At 36.3% G+C, this 26830-nt stretch overlaps 1 protein-coding gene and 1 pseudogene across 3 annotated transcripts in view; both read right to left on the bottom strand.

The window, feature by feature from the left end:
- Positions 1-26830, bottom strand: part of ACSS3 (acyl-CoA synthetase short chain family member 3) — a 148444-nt gene that overhangs the window by 15914 nt on the left and 105700 nt on the right. For 2 of the 3 annotated variants that reach the window (XM_029205886.1, XM_029205884.1), the window contains exons 10-12: positions 14541-14636; positions 11727-11790; positions 1844-1925 (exon numbers count right to left, since the gene is read on the bottom strand). In XM_029205886.1, the coding sequence (XP_029061719.1) occupies positions 1844-1925; positions 11727-11790; positions 14541-14636 (242 nt within the window). The remainder of the gene's footprint in view (positions 1-1843; positions 1926-11726; positions 11791-14540; positions 14637-26830) is intronic. The other variant, XM_029205885.1, reaches the window with a different exon arrangement.
- Positions 16950-17048, bottom strand: LOC114886241 (annotated as a pseudogene).

Below are 26830 nucleotides of genomic sequence, written 5' to 3'. Positions count from 1 at the left end.
GCTCAATATTTCCAGTATACTTTGGTATTGCGAAGTAGTTCTCTGATAAATTTCTTCTTTAATTGTGTTAAATTTTAAAAGCATTAAAGCTCTCTATGAATAATTACAAAATAGACCACTAGTTTGTTAACATAGATTTGGATTGCACTGCAGTCTCAGTGAAATATAGTTAAATAGTAAGTATAAAATTTCATTTTTTTTTATCGACTCAAGAGTAGCAGTACATCTTCACTGGTCCAGCTATCACAATAGAATGAAAAATCAAGAAGAATAAGAAGTAGAAAGAAAGAAATATTACTTCCCCTAATGCTTCTGAGTTACATTAATACCTGTATTACAAGCATGGGCTTCAGGACAAATCCAGGTGAGTCACTATTTGTGTTTCTACCTAAGACTCAGCATGCTCATCTGTTAAATAGGGTAATGGACCACACCTTATAAGGCTGTGAGAAGCATACATGAGATGGAGCATCTAAAAAGGGCAGACCCTGGCACATCATGAGCCCTGAATAACTGGCAGCTCTTACTGCAATTACTATCAGAGAGTAAAGTAAAGACATGGGCTCTGGAGCCAGAATATATGGGTCCAAATGTCAGCTCTGTTACTTCTAAACTGGGAGCAAGTTATAGAACCCTTCTGTGCTGTTATTAAGTCCTTAGATGAAAGGGTTGAAGTCAGGGTAACAAGACAAGAGTATAGATTCACTACATATAGTTTAATCATAAACTATGGTTTATGGGGCTTTGAAGGAGCTTTCAGTGTTAAAGGTGGTCATGCTGAAAACCACATGCACATATTATGAACCACTGTCAGGTTATAATTAATCACATCAGTATTCTGGTGATTTGACTGCGGCCCATCAGGCAGATAGATTGGGCTGATTGGAGTCAACTCTACTGACAAATCTTCTCTGCCACAGTCCCTTGGGGCATGTTTAATCTTGGCTACTGAGGTCATTTAACCCTGAGATGTCTTTCTAAAGGAAGCTATTTTAATTCTCGTCATTTGTCTAGTTGATTAGGTTAGCTGTCCTTCACAAAAATGCTAAATAGACTCACCTTTTTTTAAAATGAAATTCTAATCATTCATTCTTTTTTACCCAGTGTAAAATGAGGACCAGGTATCTCTCTCAGGGAAAGAAATAGAAGCGAAGAAACAGCAGAAAGATGATAGTGGGACCCTTTCGCATATTATCAATTATGTGCTGTTATAAACACAAACCACAGAGTAATAGGTAAATGATAAAACAGAACACAGAAAGATACTGTTTGTTATCCAGAGCACTGGAGGTTAGGCGTTGAGAACACTGTCTCTATCCTGTATCTGTATTATAAAATAAAGAACTCAGAGGACACTAAGGAAAGAATGTCAGTAATAGCTAAAGGGATTTAAAAAAATACAACTTCTGGCAAACAGAACAAATTTTGCTCACATAACCGGGGGAGAGGAGGTAAAGAGGTTCTAATGACAGTGTCCAGTTCTGATCAGATGTTCTCAGTCTGTGCAGAGGAATCCAATGTAAGAAATCATACAGAAAGTCCCCAGAAGTTTTAATTTAACAAAACCTTTCTTGATATGAAAGGCTGTTACGTTTCAGAAAAAGCTGCTAAGAGAAACGGAGAAATTTCTACGTCCAGAGATTGATAAAAAATATTAAAATGACTTATTTAGACATTTGAGGTTTGGGCATTCTTATCCCTGAGATCTGGAAACTGGTCCAAATAACCTTTAAAAGTTGCTTTGTGATCCATGATTCTAAAAGCCAGCCACTCAACTTAATAGGCAAGAACTATAGAGAAGTGTGTAAGATGATTTAAAAAAAAAGTACAATAAAGTTCTTACAGGAAATTTTTCAAAGTATAAATGCTTGAATGCTTCCTGATTCTTCCAGAGTCCTGAAAAAGCTCCAGGTGGTAATGGCAACCTTATATAAAAACAGAGCAGTGAGAATTATGATGAAAATGGTAATAAAAGCTCCAGGTGGTAATGGCAACCTTATATAAAAACAGAGCAGTGAGAATTATGATGAAAATGGTAATAAAGACAGATTGATTAGAACTAACAGTTTTTCACTGTGATGGACGATTACAATTCAAATCCCACATTGAATTGTAACCCCTAAATCCACTGGACAGATCATGTCTAACTGAGGCTGAAGTGGTTGACCATGACATAGCAAAGTCACGAAGGGATGACTGTGGTTCCTGGGAAGGGCACAAAAGGCACACGCATCTGGCATTCAAATAGTTATTAGCATCAATCATTGTTTCAGTAAGAAGCATAACATCTACAAAAAGGAACCAAAAATGCATCACTGAATTACTTTTTGAGAGAAATATCCTTCCACCATAAGCAAATGAATCTATTTTTTTGAAGTATCAAGGTGCTAGCTGCCACCTTTGCCAGTCTCTTTGTGATAAGATGTTCCAATTAAACATCCCACAGTCTTTATCTTCACAATCAATGTGCCTCCCCACTCTGAGAATTCCCTCTCACTCTTCTCTCTTCTGTTCTTTCTTTTCGTGAGCATCCAGACCTATGAGATTTCTCACCCCTATGAACACATGAAGATAGGTGAGCATATAAAGTAGAAGGTAGCGTATATCTGTTCTTTTCAATCAATTTCCTCTTATATTTCTTTCATTCCTCCATAGTATGAAACAGGTGTTATACACACAATAAGGGCTTAATCTTTATCACCCATCTGTCTATCTATCTATCTTCATGTAAACAAATGAATTCTCATATCGGTTCCCTGTAGGAAGTATTACCTAACGAAAATAACCGCTCAGTGTATTTTCAGGAAACTTTTTAGATGCTTTATAGCTTGGAAATTTAGATACTGTAAAACTTAAAGATTTTCAAAACCCTACCCTCCTGTACTCACAAAAAACACCAAGTGAAGTGGTGACTTCACAGTGCAGATGTGAGAAAATGGAAAATGAAATAGACATGGTTACTGCCAACATGAGGCAACATCACACACCTTCTACCCCAATATTAGACTTCTGAGACACTGAACTGTATTCTCACATTCTGTCAGGCAGAAAATGCTGTTACCAGTGGGATCAGCGGCCCAGCTGGGATTTCCCATTTCCTCTATGTCTGGCCTACCCATAGGTCCTCCCTTGCTAGGTCTTCTTTTTGTAATATTTTAAGATGGAGGAAAATAGGCTACATCAGCGTTTCTGGACCTCCCGTAATTTCATAAGATGCATGCGAAAGCATTTTGTAACCTGAAAAAAAACCCCAAAACTACAGAGATGCTGCTATATTGTTGCTGTTGCTGTTGACTGTTACTGTTCATCACTAAACCTGCAGGAAGGCAGCAAGCTGAAGCAGATGATCCCTTCAGGTCCTTCTACCTGATTTTTCTATGTTAATCTTTCGAATGAACCTTGTATATAATTTCACTTTATCTGTTTGTTTTAATCGTTAATATTTTTATAACAAGTATAAAAATCATCATTACACATTGAAATACAATGTGAATATGGCAACCACTAAAAACCATTTATTTAGCAGCATTTACAGGATGCTGAGGGTAAACAAATGAAGAGGACGCTAAGAAATGACAAATCAAAAGCCAACATGGGCCACAAGAGGAAACATTAATGAGTGAAGCCTACTATACTCAAAATATACAACTAGAACAATAAACCTGACAGAGATGCATTCCGCTTGCATATTAAGTGAGAAATAATTTTCAGGTGTTCCCCAAAAATGTACCACAAGATATAGTACTTTCTGTGTTTCATGGGGATATTCTTTTAACAGACGCTTGGATATAAGAAAATACCTCCCTACAATAAGAATAAAAAGGCAACTGTGATAATAAATGGCAACTAACATTCAGGCTGTACTGGGGACAACAGAGAGTGGTGCGGTCTGAGATAAGTTTGAATGTACACACCAGGTGGAGTGGCAACAGCTGTTCCTTAGCTCCACAGATACACAGACACACAGATATCCTGATGCAAATCCGTAAACACAAAACACTGCCCATACGAAGAACAATGCCCATAGAAGGGCATATTGCTAAAGAAGTGTCTCATCCGTTTTATCTACCCCAAAGCTAAGACTTTGGTTCACCGGCAACCACGTACCGCCTCTTCACAGCAGAGACTTCTGAGTGTTTGCAATAATAATCCAAATGAGTTAGTACTTAGTGTATCGAATGTGAGCTGAGTTTCCTGGTGGCCTAGAATGTATCTAATTCAGTGTGTGCACGTGAGACCAAGAGTTTAGCATTTTCCGGCAAGGGTGTTACTGGAGAGAAAAGGAAATCTTACACTTCCCAGAAGTTGGTTAAGTTTGCAATCTCCATTCTTAAAAGAAGATGGCCTGATAATCTGTGTTTTCTCTTACTTCCTGAAAAAAATTTGGTACTAGCAATTAGTAACATATAGATTATATTCTTGTAATTCATTAAAGCCTAGAGGATTACAAGTAGAGGTAGCCATCCTCCAAAATAAATAAACAAATAAATAATAAGCTTTAAGGATACCAGCTTTCTCAGCTGTTGCACAAAACTTTAAATATTTGCATAAATCTTCTGAAGAACAGGGACAGTAGGGATTTTTACATCATGTGTGAGAAAGGTCTTCATAAGTTTGGATATACCTATAGACCTTGGGAATTAAGTATAACATAGCAAGGTATATCCAGGAAGAGATTACAGAATAGGAAGGAGAAATCCAAGGCCAAACACAGTATTAAAGAGGGACCAAGGAAAAGACCATGAACAAAAATAACCAAATCACAACTGTACGAGAACCAGGATAGAATGTGAGGGGCCTCCAGAGCAGAGTTTTAATAATGACTGAGCGTTCAACAAGGTGGAGTGAAGTGCAAATTCTGTTTGAAAGTGGATTCAACAGGGGTCATGGAACTTAGTGACTGAGATGCTGTGTATCTCCCCCAAGATCGCCATTTCTGCAGAGTGGAGCTGAAAGAACTGGAGTGATCAAGGAGTAAGCAGGAAAGTAAGTGCAGGCAGTAAGGTTAGACTATACTTTTTAAAAGTTTGCAGGTGACTGGAAGGAGAGATGTAAGTCAGGGTTTAATGCAGAGAGGCAGGCTGATTTAGGATGGGGAAAAGTTGGGCAGAGTAGCCAATGGAGAGAGGGTGGAGATTTGAGAGTTAGAGAAGAAAACACCAGAAGAATTATTTGATCATCTAATTTATTTATTCATTCATGGATGCATGCATTAACTCATGCATTTTCTTTATTCAGTCAAGTATTTGTTGAGTGCTTGGTATTCCTAAATCACTGTGTTAGACATTAATGGAAAGAATATATAAACTATTATCTGAGATGCGTGGAGATCCTAGAATATTGTGTATCTACAAGAAATTTAGTAATTTTTAGAATACATATAGGGAGAAAGACTGTAATGAATGATGTCTATTCCATTAAATTAATGACATAACATCAAAATGTAAACATTTAAGATATTTGTCAGGCAAGTTTTACAGCAGATGGTTAAATCCTATACTGCCAGGAACTCTTGGAAGTTTTTATCACCAGCCAAGGTATGGACCTGCTGCAAATGGCATATGTGTCTGGTCCCAAGTCATTTTTGAGATGCCCCTAGAAAACTTCTTCATTATCCCCAAGTCTAACTGAGGAACAGGCTGGAAAGCAAGATATGAAATTACGATTGGTAATTAGTAGGATAAAATAAGAGAATGCTATCCATTCTTCACTAATAAAGCCTGGTATCTAAAAATTCAGATGTTATTTCAAAATTGAAAAGAGACTCTAAAGAAGGTACCTTGGAAAATGCCATTTATTGGTCCTAAAGAAAAGCAGAAAAGGGAGTTCCAGAATTGGAAGTGTGTACATATATATATATATAATTGCTTTATACATATATATATATATATATATATATACACACACACACACACATATGTACTTCATATATATATGAAGTAAAACATGTGAGAAGAGAAGCAATAATCTCCAGAAAGAAGTTAGGTGTATATGAAATAGAGCAGAATTTTTTTGCCGTATTTGAAATTAATGCTTTTCTTGTTGCTAACCTAATGATTATTCAACATTAAATGCAGGTTTTCCTTCTGGAATAGTGAGTGCACTGGGGCTCTATTTCTAAAGTTCTAGAAAAAATACTTTTTTTTCTGTAGTTACAATAACATAAAAATTCATTGGACTGGCAGAAGGAAGGAAATTTTCTGAAAATACTAAGAAATATGTCGGGAAATGCCTATCTTCATCCTTCAAATGCAAGATCAAATGTTACCACCCTGTGATACCTTTCCTAACTCTTCCCAAACAGAGTGAAAAGGTGAGTTTTGTTACAAACTATCCAATTGTGAGTGAGGAGTTCCTCTTAGAGAAAACCCTTTCCAAAGAGAACATTCTTAAGCTGTAAGAGAAATAACTGAGGCAGCAGTAATGTGTGTGTGTGTGTGTGTGTGTGTGTGTGTGTGTGTGTGTGTGTTGAGAGGGAGGTATCATAGAGAAATCCTTAAATAGCTAATGAAGGAAGAGAATGTCCATCACTGTAGAAGGTAAACATCCCTGACCAATCTGAAATAAATAAAACTCCTAGATGCCTCCAATCCCAGATAAAAGATGGTCTGTACTCACTGCTCCATCAGGAATAGCCATTTGCAACACAAATACTGTAAACTAAAGACAAAACTCCTGTTCCCTAGAGAATTCTGGAGTTGGATCCCAACTTTGCACTCCCAGTATTTCCTACAGGGTCTTTAGGCTTTACTTGTGATTTTCCTATGAAGCTGCTTTTCACCTCCCCAGAAGAGACTGCTTAGGCCATAATTTCTTTCTCTCTGGGCAGACAAACAACTGGGTTAGAAATCTGAGGTCTAGCTGTGTAACTGCTAATGATGTTCAGATTCCCATGTCAAAAATGAGATAATATCTGTCCCACTGCCTACCACACAGTGTTGTTGTAAGACTAATAAAAGATCATACTAAAATCTGCAGAGGACATTTAGAAAGGAATGGGATTACAATTACACGACATCCTTGGTTTATTCAAAGGATACACTGGTGAAGGAAAGCCGTACTGATCCTCTCCCAAACAGCAGCACATAAGTGACCAAATCACTCCTGCAAAACTATAAGGATGTGAACCAATATCATTAAGGACCAAGTGTTCAATATCTGGAGGCCGAGAAATCGGCAGGCACCAGAGTAAAAGCCACTTAGACAAGGCCATCCAGCTCCCTGGCATCCCATCACTGCCTGCAGGGCACAGGCCAGTGGGACAGAGCAGGAGGCAGACAAGCTGCACTTCCAATAGCAACAACCGTGTCTGGTCAGAGAAAAATGTGTACCCACGAATCAGGAAGAGTCAGAGACCTATGGCTTTAATAACAGTGAGCACTGTGGTACTGAGGGAGGCATTGCAGTTAACCTTTTCTCTCATGCCCTGCACGGTGTTGCCTGGAAATTACTGACTCATATTTCTGCACTTTGAAGCTCTGGTTGCAATTACAGAAGCACCTTCTAAAATTCATGAACATTTTGTATTCATAGCAATTCAGGTATCATAATTTTCCCACAAAATTAAGTGCCTGGAGTTAAGTTTCAAAATCAGAAGAATTTTCTACCATGCAGGCATACAGTTCGCTCTTGTACTAGAAAGATAAATCCTTTGAAAGCAAGTAATCTACAAGAACTGCAAGATTCATGTTTATTACATCCTAGGGTCTACAGTAGTTTAGGAATCACTTAAATGTCTACCTTCTAGTTTAGGGATCCCCAGAGGAGCAAAACAGAGATTTCTAGAAAGCCTTAACAAAGGAGTTAAAAGAGCTGAAGTGGATCAAGAGGTTTTTTCAAAATTACCACATATCATTATTTCTGGTTTGGGGATGAGTCATCTTAATATGATAAAATGAATCATTATGCTTAGTACCTTGCAAAACTTAGAAATATGATTATAGCTTCAGATTTTAAAGAAACTGCCAGAGAAAGATAATTTCAAATGATACTTACACTATTTATAACAGATTTTACAGTGAAACAAGAAGCTACAACTGTATTTACAAAAAACAAATTTGGGGGCTTCCCTGGTGGCGCAGTGGTTGAGAGTCCGCCTGCCGATGCAGGGGACACAGGTTCGTGCCCCGATCCGGGAAGATCCCACATGCCGCGGAGCGGCTGGGCCCGTGAGCCATGGCCACTGAGCCTGCGCGTCCGGAGCCTGTGCCCCGCAACGGGAGAGGCCACAACAGTGAGAGGCCCGCGTACCGAAAAAAAAAAAAAAAAAAAAATTTGGGATTAAAACAGATGTAATTTTTTACTGACTTACTTTAATGCAGTTTGAACCCCATACATTTCAAATATTCTATGCAGCTTTTTCTCTCTATTCTTTCTAATCACTACAGGTATAATTAGTGAACATAAGTAGCATTAGGGAATATTTTTCTTTCAAAGAATATTCCACTTAATTATTATACAAGTAATACAGAAAAGCATGGGCATGAATAATGGAGAAGAATGGACATCTATCTCTGGCTGGTGGTCTCTCCCCACAGTAGCTTTTAATGCCAGCTCTGTTTTAAGCCTCTTAGCGACAGAGTCTTTTTTTTTTTTTTTTTTTTTTTTGTGGTACGCGGGCCTCTCACTGTTGTTGCCTCTCCCGTTGCGGAGCACAGGCTCCGGGCGCACAGGCTCAGCGGCCATGGCTCACGGGCCCAGCCGCTCCGCAGCATGTAGGATCTTCCCGGACCGGGGCACGAACCTGTGTCCCCTGCATTGGCAGGCGGACTCTCAACCACTGCGCCGCCAGGGAAGCCCGGGACAGAGTCATTCTTATTATTGATGGCCTCACCTCATATCCATGCAAAGATAGTATAATATAGCAATACACCATATAAACTAGAACTTTTTCTGGAAAAGTAAAGGTTATATTTTTGCTTTTGAAATCATACGGCAAGAAGCCACACCTATAGTTTACCATTGGTTATTATTTCTTAGCAATCACTGTACATACTCAGGAATCATGGGAAGTAAGAAAATACAACCTAAAAATTGTTTGCAAATAAAATGATAAATTTATGAAGACTAAATTGACAATGAAGTTGTTATGATGTTAAAGTTTATAGATTTTCAATTAAATATATATTCATTTTGATTATACATTTTTCAAGTTTCTTAAACATTAGAATTTCAGATATTTTGTGAACCCTGGAAACCATATATAATCTCTCATCAAACACCTTTAAAAGTCCACCAAGTGGTTCTGGGGACTCAGGTAGCTGGTCCCTGGAAAGGACCCTGCTTTTCAGATCATAGACCTTTAGAATATGGTCTACATGGAAAAAATTATTCTCTTCTCAAATTACACACTGCTTTTTTAAACCACGCTAATTTTTATTAAGGCAAGAATGTGTGCTTTTTCCCTTCCCTTAATTCAATTAAACATATATCTATTATGTGCTCTTAAAAAGCATTCATCAGCCATTTTCCATTCTGGATGAATGATGTGTGTCCCTTCAAAGCATACAGAAGAGCTATAGATGGATACAAGCAAGTCTTCTTGATTAAATACAAAAACATCCTATGCATACTGCAAGCAGCTATTGGGACGCATGAACAATTTTCAGGTCAATGAGTTAGACTGGAATGGCTACTGGAGATGAGGGTTTCAAAAGGAAATCCTTACTCTCACAGATAAAAATGAGTTCCTGAAATAAGGTTTCAAGACTGTTCTATTACAAAAAGAGATATCTTGGTGGTAACTTTTTTTCTCATTATTTCTACCTTACTTTTTGAATATAATTATATATATATAATATTTTCAAATACCTAGTTTCACTATTAACTTAAGGGATGAATCAAAGTCCACTGCATGTCATAATATATTGTATCAGCGAATAATTTATAATGAAATCTCAGAATCCGAGATCTGTACAATAACATTCCCTGTTTAGGAACAGAGAGGGAAGAAAATCTTTCTGAATTGGCGACAACCTAAAGCACAGAATGTTTTGAGGCAATAAACAGTTCTGTTATTTTCAAGTACTTGAAGTAACACTAATGGCTATGAGAAAAAAATTATAGTTTATGTGCTTTATTATTTCTGAATGGATGTGGGGTGAGGCCACTGATAATTAGAGTGACAGGATGCATGACGGGTTTAAAACTCTACTGGCATCAAACGCCACCTTTGGGATCTTGCGAACATTGCTTTATGAAATAGATGACTCACTTAGAGTTAGGGGTTATGTAAAAATGTAAGCTGCTACAGTGCTTTTAAAAGCTCTCACGAACCATGTGCTTCCCTAAGCTAGTCAAGCATCCATCCACAATCTTGTTCAGATTAATCATTTAGCAAGACTTCCTCTTGTCCCCAACAGTTTTCCCCCTCACAGGGAAGATTTCAATCAGCTCTATGTTAATATGGATTCTGATTCAGAAAAATATGAACAGAAATGGTATATTCAGTATTCATTTTTCCATTTGCCAGCAACGTCTTAAAATTTAAATTAAAAAGAGTAATAAAGTGTTCACATGTTTACTGATAACAATAAAAAATCTGAGAAGAAATATACATATAGTGCATCTCATCTATTAGCCTTTTATAAGGTTAAAGTATCCCTACTTGAAAAAATACATTCTTTTTAAAATAACTATTTTTCATTTAATTTTCAAAGAACTTAAAATGTTTTATTAACCTGAGAAAAATCTTATACCAATCTGAGAATGCCAAGTAATAACAATTCTTTTAAATAAATAGGAAAATAAAACTTTTTTAAAACCACATGCAACGTTCTTCATTCATAAGAGCTCATTCTGGCAAATTCTACCGCTTAAGGCATATCAGTAGAGATGCCAATATCATGCTAATCAGAAGCAATAAAGCTACCTGTGTCAATTATTAAAATGTCACATACTGTGTGTCTCCAACTTAATCAACTTCCAATTCAGCTTCTGCTAGCTTAACAATTTTAAAGTACTGATGTAATGAAAGTACGTTTGAATATTTTTACTACAAATTTTAGCACTTTGTCTATCAAATGAACAATGATAAAAACTGCTAGCAAGAAATTGTGATACTTGATGAGTCAGGGATTATATATTGTATTATTATCTAACCCAGTAATTACACTTTTAGAAATTTATTCATACTATTGTCATTATCAGAAAAGAAGAATAGACAACACAAAAAGGATGTTCAATACTGCATTATTTATAATCATAAATATTCAAAAAAGACTAAGAGGCCTAGAAAGGGAATAAACATTTTTAAAAGGCCGAGTAAAATTTAAAATGCTTGTGAGACAGGGTTAAGGAAAAACAGGAATACATGAGAATAAACCAAGTTGTTCCAACAACCTAAAACGCGTTTCAAAAAGTGGAAAGTCATGTATATTACAAAATTAACACTGTATTACTGAAGGGTCAGAGTACAGAAACTTTATTTACTTCTTTATATTTTTGGTACTTAAGCTACTTTTATCATCTATGCATTACTCGTATAATCAGAAATATTTTTTAAAAGATGCAAGATTTATGTTTTTACAAGTCCTATCTAAATTGGTTCCACTTTATGGGGCTTCCATGTTAAAATTACAACAGCTGGCATTGAGTATTCTCAAACAATTTACAAGCTTTTTCTGGAACCTCTTCACTAGTAATATCATTGCAACCACTCTATTTTTTCTTAATTTTACATACCAATTCTTGCTCTTTTAAATAGTAGCACTGCAAATTTTGCTTACTTTACCACAATGTTTCCTAAACACCGAGCCTTCAGTTTTTGCATGTTGTCATCCAAAATCATAACTGGAAAGTAAAATATTAAAAATAAATAAGTAAATAATTGAATAAAAACACATAAACTTAAGGCTTAAATGTTTCCGAATATTTCTATATTCAGCTTCCCAAAACTCTAGCTTTAAAAAGGCATCCTTTAATTCCTGTGAGACCACAAACATACAGAAATAAGCTAAAATGAAAATTTTAAGTGTACATGTTTTAAATTTTTAATTAGATAATGAATTTTTGCTCAGAATCACCCCTAAATAAAGACATAGTATTTTAAATACACTGGTAATTTTTAAATCTACATTTATATCCATTCAAAAATACCCCTCCATTCTTTCAAAAATATTAAAAATATGTTCCGCTTTTCAAAAATTAAAGGATACAAAGTGTTAAAACACAGACAAAACATACTTCAAGCAATAAAAATAAAGAATTTAAAAGCCTGGCAAACTCCTTTTTCTGATTTAAGGCTTAATATCCACTTATGAGCTTTAAGGTTAATTTAACCTTCCCAAATATTATCCCAATGTGTTTTATGCTACACTGTAAAAATCCTGAAGGATTTCAAGAGACCAAAGCTTGTATCCACATGCAGTAATCTTCAGTACAAACTAGAGTAAGGATATATCATCATGTTTTAAGCTTTAATAGATCCTTTATGTGGCTTCATCCATCCAGGTTACTCTACTGAAAAATGCTATAAGAAAAGAAGAACATTATCCCCAGAAAAAGTTAATTGCTCCTGTGTGTTCCCAGAGCACTTTGTTTCTGACAATTATTAGCGGTGTAGGTATCTGTCCCTCACTAGATGTGAGCTCATTAAGGGTGAAGCCATGATAATTCATCTTTGTCTCCCCAAATCCCAGTACAGTGGCCAATTTACTATGCGCCCTGGAACACATTCTCGCTCTATTACCCCTCCCATTTCCCTATCTAAAAAGTGGAAAAAATTCCCTTCTCATAGGCTTGTACAATAATTACTTGAAAAAAAATATAGTGATAACCTTGCATAAGATACTCAATGAATGTGAAATTAAGTATTACATTACGTTGAATGTTTTTCACACAAAAATGATTTTCTTTCCTTTCCCAAAAGGATATGGCTTTTTAACATTATAATATTAAATGTTACATTATACTTTTGAATCTCTGAATAACCATAAAAATCATGCGTCATGAAGTCATTATTTCTTTGGTTATACTTTAGTTCTAGCGTTTAAGCTGTGCTGTCTGTAAGCCAACGGCTTTCAGACAATGAGAAACATCTGTACTGAAATTCCATGAGGCATCAAAGCTTTAACTCTTTCTTACAGCTGGATATGAAAATGGTACTGAAACACTGAAAGGGAACGTAGTTAACATCTCCCACAGTCATCAGCCCCTAAAAATGGTTCAACACAAAAGCAATTTTTCTAATAAAAGGAGTAGGGATGACAGAACCCTTCAAAGGGAAGATTTCATAAAGCTGCATTCACCCTTCCATGCCTGGAGAAGTCACTGACTTCACAGAGTATCTATTTTTGCCCTTAAAAAAAAATCTTACATGTCTTTTTATAAATATATCTGCTAGGTTAAACCAAATGATCCTTAACCAGTCATTGTCCTAGAAGGAAAATGTAATATTTTTACATTAGAGAAGCAAAAACACATCTCTAAATTTTGTAATTTACATGCAGATACAAACTGTATGCAGGAGTTATATTCTGTTCCTAGATGCTGGGTTTAAGCTAAATTGTGCGACTTTATGCAAACAACGTAACTTCTGTACCTCATTTTCCTTGTCTGTAAAATGAATGTGTAAGACTAAATCAAGTCAGCCCCTCTGGCTTCTCTGAAATATTAATGACACTACTAGCAAAGACTCAGTTCAGTCTTTCTACCAGCAGCTGCTATGTTAGTGCTTCATTGTGTTCCATCAGCAACCCTATGAAGCATATAGCACTATTATTCCCACTTAGAAATAAGGAAGTTGAATGTTTGACTTGTGTAACAATGTATAACTTAAATAAGTCACCTTGTATAAGACATACAACTAGGAGGTGAAATCCAGGGGATTATTGAACTATTATAATCACTACCAATAATTTAAAAACAAATATGGAAAAGATAGTGTTTCTCATTGTCGCATACTGCCAGCAAGGATGAAATTATTTTTCTTTTTAGAATCCTTACTCTTTATATTCATTTTTTTAGCCAACAAGATTCAAAAGCTTTATCATCACTTCTAAATTAAAAGATAGCATATATAATGGGAAAAACTGCAGCTTTTATAACAGAAACAAACAAACAAAATAAAACATAATGGTTTGCATTGTCTTCAGGACCTAATGAGCTGTGTTACCTTAGGAAAGTTATTTAGTTATTTAGTTATTTAGTTATTTAGTCTCTCTGGGCACCAGCTAACTCATCTCTAAAATGTGAATAATATCGGTAAACTAATACCTCAGCATTAGTTGAAAAGATGTATGCAAAGTACTTGGCACCTAGCATATATTCTGTAAGTGTTAGTCTCGCATACATATGCTTAACTTGCCTTATATTATGACAGTCATTTAGCATATGTCCTTAGAAGTCTACAATCTTACTTTTGATCAAATTGGCTAATAACAAAAGTTATCACAAAAAGTTAGACATTTTTAATACAAGGCATTCATTCAAATACTTATTAAGCACCTAGTATGTTTCAAGCAATATGATTCACACTAAATACAGAAAAATACCAAATTTATTAACATTACATATTTCAAGTAATCAGGGTAATTTCTCACCATTGTATCCTGGAACACTTTTTCCTGCTTGCCCTGGAGGAGGTGTTTTAGAATTACCTAATCCAATGCATGATGCTGTAATTGGGGAACCAGTCTCTGGAGAAATAAATATTATTTATAATTTAATATTTCAACTTGAGATCATGATGTTTCTTCAGTGCCTGCACTGCCCCCTCCCTCCACAGAATTTCACTGCATGAGGAATAGATAAATGGTCCAAATGAACTATTTAAAAATGAAACAGATCCAGTAATTGATATGATATTGACATTTTAAAAATTTAAGGACACAAATTTAGAATAATATATATAGTAGTGCTTCTTTTAAAGAAAAGAAAGGCCTCTCTTAGTGTTTTCAGTTGTGGATCAGCAGGATGGAGAATGGAGAATTACATGACTGTGATAGTTTTACAAAACATGTTAAAAACTGAAAAATCTCTAGAAAAGATGCTTTCTTTTAACTCACCTAAAGCTATTTTATCAGGGTAAATAACAGCAATGGGCAAAATATTTGTTATTTATAGTTTAGTCTCTGGAATAGGTAACATGAAGATTTTTAAAAATATATGAACAGTATCATATTCTAATTTTTTAAGAACTACATTTGCCTAGAGACCTTGCATCTAAAACTGAATTTACCAATGCTTTATCAAATTTCTCTTAAATCTGTTGCTCCTGGACTTCTGAAGGCCCAAAACCTACGAAGGAAGCTATTTATCTTATGCTGATTATTTCCTTAAGACCAGAGACTTATTCACAATTAGCCTTCATTGATTAACAGAAATGTTAAATTTGTCTTCTCTGTCTCAAGTTGTAACAGTCAGAATAACAGCAGCTATTACATAATAATCATAAGTTCTGAAACTGATAATTTTTTATAAAAGGATGCATTTGTTATTATTGGCAAATACAAGTTTGGAGTTACCAGAATATTTTGAATATGAGACTTGTCTCTATGGGGGGTAAGATAAGAGGGTATTGATTGTAAAAATTTCAGAACTACTGGCTTAATATTATACACATAAATGTACACCTACATACACCCAAGGGATTAACTGCCAAGCCATTCAGATCCAAAGTAATCCAAGATATTAAAAACATCTATCTTCCTAAGGACTCAGAATGTACTTCCACTCTGGTTTCCACCATTATTTATCATGTATTTATATCACTTTAGAATGATGGGAAGAATTTATTACTGTTCTTTACCTTCCAGAGTAGTTCAGTTTATTATTCACGTTTTGATGGCGGCTCAGCTGGTATCAATAACAGAAGATGAACTCTTGAACTTTAAAACCCAGTTCCTGAGTGACAGTCCAGTGCTTAAGGTGCTAAGCCAGATGGTCACCGCTGAGGAGAAGCAGCGAGTAACCGGAGAAGACATTGCTGGTGTTTGACAAAGAATTCTCAAATACTTTCATATCATGACAAAAAATCGGGAGGTATTTTATGACCATGGCATTCTATCAGCTATGAGCATTCTCCCTACAGCACAATCAAAGCATGGGAGGAAATTCACAGGTTTGGAAATTTAGCAGCACTTTTCCCTTTGCCTTTTGGAAAATGTCTGAGTATTTATCTCAGCTACCCTGCAAGAGCAGTGAGATGAGAGCAGTGGTGATGACAGGAAGCAACCCTGCAGAGTGAGGTGCTTAAAGGAAGGTACTCAGACACAACAAGGTGACAAGAAGAACAGAAGGTACTAAGACACATTAGAAAAAGAGATGTCCCCTTCAAGATGCTGCCGCTCTGCCTCCCACCGTGGTGAGAAGCAGCTTCTGAAGTCAATCTTCTATTTTTAAAGCATATCTTGTCAAGTTCAGGTGCTCAGTAGGGGCACTCCGATCATCTGAAGTACAAACTCTTGACAATTCTCAACACCATAAGGCCTCTCAGCCCTTGTCACCACATAGCTCTAGAATGTACAAATGTACCTTCCAGTGGCTCTAATACCTATCAATGGTTCTAGTATCTGCTGCTTAAAAGAAAAACAAAAACCCTGTAACAACGAAACTGTAACTGCACCCTGCTTCATCTCATCTCAGTGTGGATTCTTATAAAAGACATGGGCACTCTGTTCTTCTGAAAACTGGGAGGAAGGGAGTGTGGGAAAAGGAAGGGAGAATAAAACCTACTCTTAAACAAAGACACAAGAAACTGAAGCGCTGTCAATATCTACTGCCTAAGTTGACATTGTACATCCTTCCTGAGATTCTTAAGCATCTTTTCATAGTGATTACATCCTCATAACCTTTAACCTTCAGCTGTTTTGTTGTAGTTTATGATTGTAAAGCAACGATGAAAAGCATATTTTTCTATATGATTATTTTGACTGAATTTTAAGGGCAATGAAAAGTATTATCCATTCAGTTACTTCAAGAAGATAATGTAAGTTTATACTTTGAACATTAATAATCTGAGCATTTTGTTGTTTTTATTTTGTGCAGGGGCCATGCTCATCTTCTCTATATCGTTCCAATTTTAGTATATGTGCTGCCAAAGTGAGCACTTATTGACTTTATTTTGATATTCATTTAGAGCATTAAAAATGAACTGTTGGTAGTGACATGCAAAGGATACAGTCAGACAAAATGACAGTTCCTAGGAATCTAAGTATAATAAGCAGCCACAGTTAGGACAAAAGTGGGTTGAGAAAGACCATAATGGTTGTTACAGAGACTTTGGTTTTCTCTCTTTATACCCCTGAACGGCCCAAGACCCAAGAACTGATCAATCTGCACCGTAGGCACACAGATGCATGCTCACACATTCATGCACACAGACTGTATAACCACCCTGGCTTCCCAGCAGGTCCACGTGCAGAACAGGCTTCCAGTTAGGGAAAGCCCCAGGCATGCTGCAGTCCTTAATCAAGCTCCAAAGGACTCCCAAAGCCCCATTTCAAAGACGTTCTGAAAACATCTGCTTCACACTGCCCAGGCTATAATTAACTGGCTAGCAGTTATCTAAGCAGACAGGAAATCCAGATGTCACATTTTGACTGGGAAAGAGCTACACTGAACAAACCAGAACATTCTCTTTGAAGAAAAGAATTGGACACTTCATTTGGAGAAATCTTTCCAAAGAGGTCCAACCTTAGAAAGACAATGCTCAGCAATTCACCAGCAAAATTTCCTTAGATAAGAGACAACCAGGAAGAAGATGGCAGGAAATTGAAGGCTCTGAAGAATAAGTTACCTTGGTATGTTTTATATTCACACTGCATGAGAAGCTAATACAGACATTTCGCTATTATTTTAGTGTTTTTACTGCCGCACTCCACCTTATTGCATTAGTGAGCTGTTACCTAAATGAATTTTCCTTAAAAATTCTAAAGGAAGAAAAGGAGAACTAATAAACATAATTTTTTCAAACATGAATTATGCCATGTACCATGTGCTAAGTGCTTTTTGTTTATATTATTGCATTTAATCCAAGTATAAGCTGATAGGGAGAAAAGGAAATATTATTTTAACAGATGAAAAGTACTAAGGCCTAACATAGAAAATTTAAACAATTTGTCCTGGTTCGCATAGTTCTTTCAGAGCAGGAGAAGAATGGCATAGATAAGTGTGCCACTCATGAGGTTCCCGTGTAGAATACAGAGGAGAGAAGAAAATAGAGCTCACCCAGACTGCATCCCAGCAGAGGAAGAAGAACCTTTGTGACACGGAGTGAGTCCAGTCTCTCATACTTGTAAATGGAAGTAATGGTGGTACATACCACTTATTAGCAAACATTTATTGAGCAGCTGTTATGTGCTAGGTGCTGTCATTAGAACTGGGGATAGAGCAATAAACAAAAGTGACCAAAATCCCTGCCTTCATGGAGCTCACATTTTAATTGGGGAAACAAACAATAATAACATTCAAAAGTCTAACATACAGCATGTCAAAGAGTGATAACCACTAAGAACATAAAGAAAGCACAGATAGGATATGAGAATAGGATATGAGAAGCGATGGGAAGGGATTGCAATTTTAAACTGGGTAGCCAGATAAAAACTCCCTGAGAAGTGACATTTGAGTAAAGACTTGGAAGAAGTGAGGACGTGTGCCTTATACATATCTAGGGACAAAGAATCCAGGAGAAAGGAACCGCAAGTGCAAAGGTACCAAGGTAGGTTTATTCCTAGAGTATTTGAGGAACAGTGAGGCAGCCACTGGGACTGAAGCAGAACAAATGAGGAAAGTATTAACAGGAAATAAAGTCAGAGACGTAGTGAGGAGACAGCTCACGTAAAACTACTTCAAAGTCCTCTTAAGACCTTAAGTTTTTAGTCTGAATGATGTTGTGAGCTAGTGTGGACCTTTAAACAAACAAGTTAACGAATCGCAACAATGCAAATAGAATCTACTTAAATATTTGAGCATCATGTAGGTTTTATGATCAGGTTTATTTAATTTGGGGCTTTAACAGAGACGTGGGAGAAAATGATGGACAGATGGGAGCTGTTTTAGGATGGCTGGTTAACGACAGAGATTCCTGTGGCTTTCTGAACAGCAAGAATCAATTCACTAGATTGACAGAAAGACTAGAGCTCAGTTAGGTGGTAGATGGGAGACAGATTGCCCGCACAAGCCAAAGACAATCACTTTTGTTATATAAGTGTTAGTGTTTCTACAAATCAATACAGCATTCCTGAAAGGCAAGTTGGCAATTCTTATAAAAAGCCTTAAAAATGGCAATTTTTCTAAAAACTCTTAAAGGTTGAGCATAGCCTCTAACTCAGTTGTTCCACTTTAAGGGATATACACAAGGAAATATTTGTAAGAGCTCACAAATATTAAGCATCAAGGATGTTTACCACAGTATTGTTTATACTAGAGTTTAAAAGATTGTCCAAAAAAATAGGAATTATTCCATATTAAGGAGTAATGCAAAACCAAACACCATAGGAAAATGTCTAGTGATAGGAAATAATTCTCACAAAATATTGTTTAGATAAATGTTGTAAAATGCACAATGCACAATGTGATTTAATTTTTTAATAAATAATATACATTGGGCAAAAATATACATCTTGGCAAGATACACATTAAAATATTAACAGAATTTCTTAACACCATTTCTGAATGGTGAGCAAAGGAGAAATTACATTGAAGAGTCCAAAGGCTACACCCACAACCTTGAAATCTCTCCACAGTCGTGGATTACAGGTGGGTACAACTTGTTTAATACTTCTTCTACTGTCTTGTGATGGCTTTGAGTAACAGAAAAGAGTGAAAGTGATGTTTTGTCAGTTTATAGGCACAGGCCTTAAGACATTCAGAACACTGTCTCAGGAACCCGTGAGGTGCCATGTAAGGTGGTCCACTACTCTGAGTCCGCCAAGCTAAAAATGCCACTTGCAGGCGTTCTGGACAACAGTCCTAGCTGAGTCCAGCCTTCCAACAGTCCCAGGCATGAGAGTGAAGCCACTTTGGAGCCTCCAGAGCAGCTCATTCACCACACAATTCTCTCTGTGTTGTCTCAATCAACAGTACTTGGAGCACAAAATCCCTAGCTGATCTCTACTCATATCTTTGATCCATAAAATCACGAGATATGGTGGTTATTTTTAGCCACTAGGTTTTAGGGTAAATATTTTTTACACAGCAATAGATACTTGGAACACTTGACATTAAGAATATTACAAAATCTTTCAAAAAAGAATTGTGCATGTAATTATATGAAAACACTCTCCTAGCCTGCAGTTGAAATCAGGTTTCTTCTTGTGTGCTTTGAGAACCATTTGTATCAGCAGGACCAAAGTCTAATCCCTGACATTTTGTGCTCAGGAAATGTTTTCTGACTAGTAAATACATACTTACATAATTTTAGGCTCTGACTCCCATTATTAAGATCAGTGTTCTTAAAAAATAAGTAGCAAATCACACAATGCAATCCCAAAATGAACAAGAGAACAAGAGAAATAGAGGACTCAGGAAAGAGAAAAAAACTGTATGTTACTGTTGCAAGCCTGTTACAATCTTTTTCTTATTCCAAGAATGATATTCAAAGGTCAGTCCTTCAACAAATATTTATTGAACATATCCAACCTACATAATGCATTTCTTTTGGGGAGAAGAGAGTGTTAAAGATGGAAAGACATGCCGAACAGAAATAGAAGTTATGTACAAAGTTGAGACATTAGACCACCAAGGACTGACTGCAAGTTATTTACCAGAGCAAAGCTTACAGGGCTGGGGGGGTGGGGGTGGGCGAGGGGTGAAAGAAAAGAAATAATAAGGAACAAAATGAGAGGGGGGTGCAAAGGCAGATCGCGAAATGGTAAGAAATTTGGATATTATTCCGGGAACACTGGGGGACTCGGGGAGTTGTAGCAGAGGAGATTTGTTCAGATTTGCACTTTAGAAAAAGCTCTTCAGTTGCAAACTGTGACACTAAACTGAGAATCCCAACCCAGAGCAAGAAATCAGTTAGATGTTGGTGGTCTGATGCAGGTGAGTGGCAGTGGAAGATGAGACCAAGTTGGAGTTACACTCAGGATCAAAAGGCCTTGCTGATGGTTTGGATATAGGGACAGGGCAAGAGGGAGAAAACCAGGACAACCCCCAGGGTTTTGGCTTATAGATGAAAGACAACACAGAAAGAAGAGTAGATGTGAGTGAGGGCTAAGAGGAAGAACATTATGGCAGGTTCCGCTCTATAAATAGGTGCTCCTGCTGCATCTGGAAATCTGCCATTGTGCTCCCACTGCGGTTCTAGAAACACTACATTTAAGCAGTATGGATTTTAGAAGTTGGTGGCCCATGCAGAGAGCTGAAGTCCTGGAAATAAATCAATTCAGTGGCACAGGGCCCTTGAGTCATATTAATCACAGCATCATTATGGGCACAGAAGCAATTTGTAAAGAAACCATTCTCTACACCTCTAAATCTATACTGTAAGCTATAAATAACTTGCATGGTGGTAGCAGAAAGTAAGTAGAAACAGTGAGATGTACAACAGTGAAAGAAAATCAATTTAATCTTTTGTGTTCACGAGATGGTACAATTACATTTTAAAATACTTGATTCAACGCAGCCTACCTTTTGGTACTGGAAGCAAACCATTAATTCAACCTGAGAGACACTGGTCTTATCCTACTCTCTCACCAGCACACTGCGTCTAACCTTAAGAGAAACTCATAAATCACCTGTAGTTGAATTAGATAAAAAATGCTGTATTAATGAAAGCATAAGATAAAACATAAGAAGAAAGGGCTCTGATCAACACAGAACAATGAGAGTTCTGGTTCTAATGTTAACTAGCTAGCTGACACTGGGAAATTAAATTCTCTATGATTAATATTTTCATTTATAAATTGAGCTCTTATGTTCTAAGTTTTCTTGAGTCTGGACTATCTACAGACCAGGATGCTAAAAATGGCCTTTATATTCATGAAAGATTATTCACAGAAAGGAAAGGAAAGGAAAAGAAAAATGTTTATTGAATGTTACTATAGGCCAGGAACTTGCTGCATTGTTCATATACATTTCACTTCGTTTCAAGCTTTCTACAAGCCTGTGAGCAAACACATGTGCACTCTGATTAGAAACTTGCCAGCGGCTACAGAGTAAGTGGCTAAACCAGGATTTAAACAGTCTTATTGGGATTCAGTATCACTTTTTACTACCCACATTGCTTTTCCAAGGAGAATAGTCATCTGTTGTTTTCTAATTAGAACGGACAGCAAAAGAGGAATTGGCAACTACTACTTCATGGGGCCAAAGGGCCCACAGTGCAGAGAATTACATGCAACAAGGGAAAATCAAATTTCCAGACAATAAGGTTTGTTAAGGGAGGGTTTAGGAACTCTTCGTCTCGTAAAGATCTACAAAAACATGACATATTTCCACCTTTCTAGAGTGTATTAAATGAGATTCTTGGCAAGGGTAGGACAATTAAAATAAATGATATTTCAAAGACCAAACCAACTTCATATTATTAATCAATTTCTTAGTGTTTAGTCTCTTGTCAAAAATTATCACTAATATAATAATGAGCATAAATAGGGATTCTAAAAAGCAATTATACATATCTGAACTACTTCATGTATAGTAATCATATCTGAAAACAACACCAACTTGGTGTTCTTCCCACATTATAATGCTGTAAAGATGAAAATGTCTGATTCAATGGCTGCTATGTGACTTGGGATATTCATTTTCAGATGGATTAATAATTTGTAAACAGTTATTCATTTCAAAGAGAGAAAGCCTCACCAAGCCTAACATTTGACAAAAGATTATTCCTTCCACAAACCAAATTCACACAGCTTACCTCTAAGCTCCTGCTTCTCAAATTGTCAGTAACAATTACCTACTTTAAACTAACGAAGACTTGCTCTAAACGAGAAAAAAAAATGCTGTTGCCAGGCAACAAAGATGACATCAAGACATTTTTCCTCCCTCACCAGATGAATACTTTCACAGTCTTACTAGCTGAACATTGCTGACATGACACTGTGTCTATATGACTGCTCTTCCCAATCACAACTTCTCATGCCAAACTATCTACAATTTCTTTCCCATGAATGAAAAAGAGAGATGAATTTATTTTTGACCACTCTGCTGGGAAAAACAAAATTCATCAGACAATAGTGATTCATTCATATTATTAAAGACTCTTTACATTCTGCTATTTGAAAGCATCATAGGGTATATTCTGGACAAGCCAGTTCATGGGGCAATGGCACTGCCTATCCAGTCTAACCCTGAGTTCCACAGTGTGTATTTCAAAAGTCTACTTCAATCCACCGTCTTTGAAAATGCAGGCCTATACTTTAACCAAACCCTACCACCACAGCCCGAATTTGATGGGCTCAGAAAATATTAAGTAAAACCCAGAAAGCAGGGAATGACAGTTGAAAAGTAAAACCTAGGAAGGCAGCATTTGGTTGTACATAGAAATATTTTACTTCAAGATCTGCAACCAAAGGAATGTATGCTAGTGGCTATTGGCACCCAAACCACGGAGAACAGATTTTTGAATAATTAAAGATAGAGTCATCAAGATAGTCACCAAGAAGATACTTTCCTCGCTGTATTGTCAGCCATACAGAGCTTTTTATCCCTTAGCCCTAGGAAGCCATTTTGCAGGAAAACATACAGGATTTTGCATGGGGCACAAGCTAGGTATGTTTAAGATGGAAGAAAGTCACACACTAGCACATGGGTGTAACAAGGTTTAAAGAAAGGCAGAAATAACAAGAGTCATAAAACTCCCAATGTGGAATTCCAGGGATGAAGAGAATACCCTGTCACAGACTAAACTCAGAACTACACACTGACAGATGGAAATTCCTCTTCAGTACGTATATCAGTTCAGATGCCTGAAAGTGGAAAGTGTGAAAATGCAAGGGTAACCAAGGAAGAGGACGATCCAGAAAAAAATGTGGCTTAAACTTTGACACTTTACCTATCAAGTCTTAAATCACATTTAGTCTACCCAGGAGGAATGAGACAGTACTATATTTGAGCCTGTATCACTTCTCATAGAGATCTCTGGTTAGGATAACTGTTATTAAACTATAATGAATTATTCCATTTTGTGGTTTTGATTCTTGTAAATAAAAGATATTGCTGCCTTTAAAAAATCCTAGGCTAATGGATCTTCTCCAGATACACCTAAGGATAAGGACTGAATTTGGTCAGCTTAACCAATTTTTGTGGGTTAGAACTCTTGTCCCAGTTGTCTATCCTCAGGAAGTATATCCTACCAAACAGCGCAAAAATAAGGATTATCAGGTCAAGTAGCCTTGACACATTTTAATAATATGGTATTAGGATGTGTGTGCCTTTAGGATCAATGATTTTGATTTAAGAATCAGCATGACTGAAGTTTGCTGGAGCCTGTGGGTCCATTTTAGTAAAATCCAGAATTATCAGATTCTTCCTCAAAGGAGGAGCATTTAGGCTATATATAGAATATAGTTACTTCAGAACTAGCAATTGCAACTAAAACTGCAGCAGTTCAATCAAACAGGGAGAGAAATGTTGTGAATACTTCAAGATATAAGAACTCAGCAAAGGTGGCTCAAGGCAGATAAAGTAAGATCAATGGCCACCAATGTCTCAATCCATTAGGAGATTACCATTTTCTCATTGAAATCCCTCCTAGGGGTTTTAAAAACTCTACGAAGAATTTTACTCCTCCATTAAAGTGATGGAAACAAAACAAACAACAAAATCTCCCAGTGCTACTCAAGTTGGTGGTCATTACCTCATTTCAATTACTTCGTCACTACGGGGTGGAGGGCATCACTTAAAACACTTTAACATAAGGTTTGTATCTTCTGATGGAAACCACACAGGTTTGTTCTGCTAGCAGGTGGAAAGAATCATTGATTCTTTTGATCTAAACCCTTAACCAAGTTGTCCCTTATAAAAGCTACTGTGGAATTTGAGTGTTCTAACTTTGCAGTGGTTATCTTTATTTAAGTGACTGGTGGCAAGTAAAAGAATAAACTGTTTCTACATAAAATTAAATAACATTACAAAGTGGGATGCCAAACTTTTTTGCTGCAGTCATTTCTAAACTAGTGCCATATCTTATAGTAAACAGGAAGGAAAGAGAGAAAGAAGGAAGGAAAAAGAAAGGGAAGGGAAGGGAAGGCCGGAAGACAGGAAGGAAAGAAGGAAGGGAAAAAGGAAGGAGGAAACTTCAAAAAGGGATAAGGTCTACTATGTTTTGGGTTTTAGTACTTAGTTGTTTAACTTTTTTTTTTTTTTTGTACTAGGTGATTCACTCAAAAGGAAAACAGTTCCTTCATAGGCATCTTAAATAAGAAAAAGAAATTCTTGCAAAGGACACAATGCACTTCACTGACAGTTCTTTCTTTGTGCTGTTTGATTTCTGGAAAAGCTCATCTTAGTACTAAAAATGATCTATAGCAGTGCAGTGTTTTATCTGGTGATTGTACAACTGAGGGTAATGAAGTTCTGGCTGTTTATTTCTTTGTACACAAATTATCATATCTTAAGGGAACAACTATCAATTCTCTTAATTTCCCCTTTTCAAATTATGATTGTAGCACCTCTATTTCTTAACCCCTATTTAAAAAAATGAAAAATTCAGTCAATAATCCAGATGCTTCCAATCATCTTATGGATAAATTACTATAAAGATAAAGCATCTGAGTAAATGACAATTTGTCTATTACCCAGAATTATGAATCAAATATATACAACTCTCCTATATAAACTTAGCAAGACCAATTTCCTTCATGAGAGCATTAAATGTTTACATTATTACAATCCAAAACAAGGGGTTAATGCTTCAGTGGTGTTGAACAGAGACAATTCTTTATTAAAATGTCCCTATAAGGAGTTGATCTGTTCTAGGATTTTCCACAGATTAGTTCTCAATTTAGAATCTTAGGTATTATTTAAATCAGACATCAAAGAGTGTTGATATTAACAGATCAAAAGAGGATGTTAGTCACTAGAAATCTGCTGTTGCTAATACAAATTTCACTTGGGTAACAAAAACAACATTGTAATATAAATGGAATGACTGCAGAGTGCCTTCTTATAGCCCAAGTCACAGGAACTAATCAATTTTCACTCATACATTTTAGTTACTTGACATACCCCTGACTAATTCCAAATTACACATCACAGTTTCTTAACAACTCATTTGTACACATATATTAATGTAATCAGAGAGCAAATTCATAAATTACGCATTGCATGGAAGGCTCATAAAAGTGTGTGATTGTATAAAATAATATCAATTTCTAAGTCAATAACAAGTAACAGCAACCTTGTAGAAGACTTGAAATTTTAAATAAAGAAAAATATTCCTTTGGGCAAAGCTTAATCTTCCTTCAAATGTGATCAGGTTTTTGCTGATCTACCTCTTGGGGAAGGGCATGACCATCTATTTGATACGTAAAATATTAGGAAATTCATAAACGTGCTAGAAATATCAAATTTTTCTTTCTTTTTTCTAAGAGTTAATAATAACCCATAAAGTGTTTGCCTTTCCCCCCATTAATCTGATATCACCTTAAGAAAGGTGAACAGTTGCAAGTATTAAACTTCAGTATCACTTTGCAATTATTTACCACAACATACAACTTTGAAAATACTGAACTGATTTCTTCTGTGCAAATAAATAAAGATTCTAACTAAATTTTCTGTTAGTAGCAGACACCTGCATCACGTAGGATAAATTTCTTTTATAAAGGACAAAACCACTAACCTAGCTAGCTAGCTACCTACCTACCTACATACCTATCCCTATGTATGTATTTGTGTTACTTCAGTTGGACACAATATCAAATGCTGTAAAATTAAATGT

The sequence above is a fragment of the Monodon monoceros genome, unplaced genomic scaffold (assembly GCF_005190385.1).
Source record: "Monodon monoceros isolate NGI ecotype Baffin Bay Population unplaced genomic scaffold, NGI_Narwhal_1 Super_Scaffold_6, whole genome shotgun sequence".
NCBI lineage: Eukaryota > Metazoa > Chordata > Mammalia > Artiodactyla > Monodontidae > Monodon > Monodon monoceros.
Note: the sequence above shows the minus strand (reverse complement) of the source record. Positions and strands in the feature narration are given on the sequence as shown.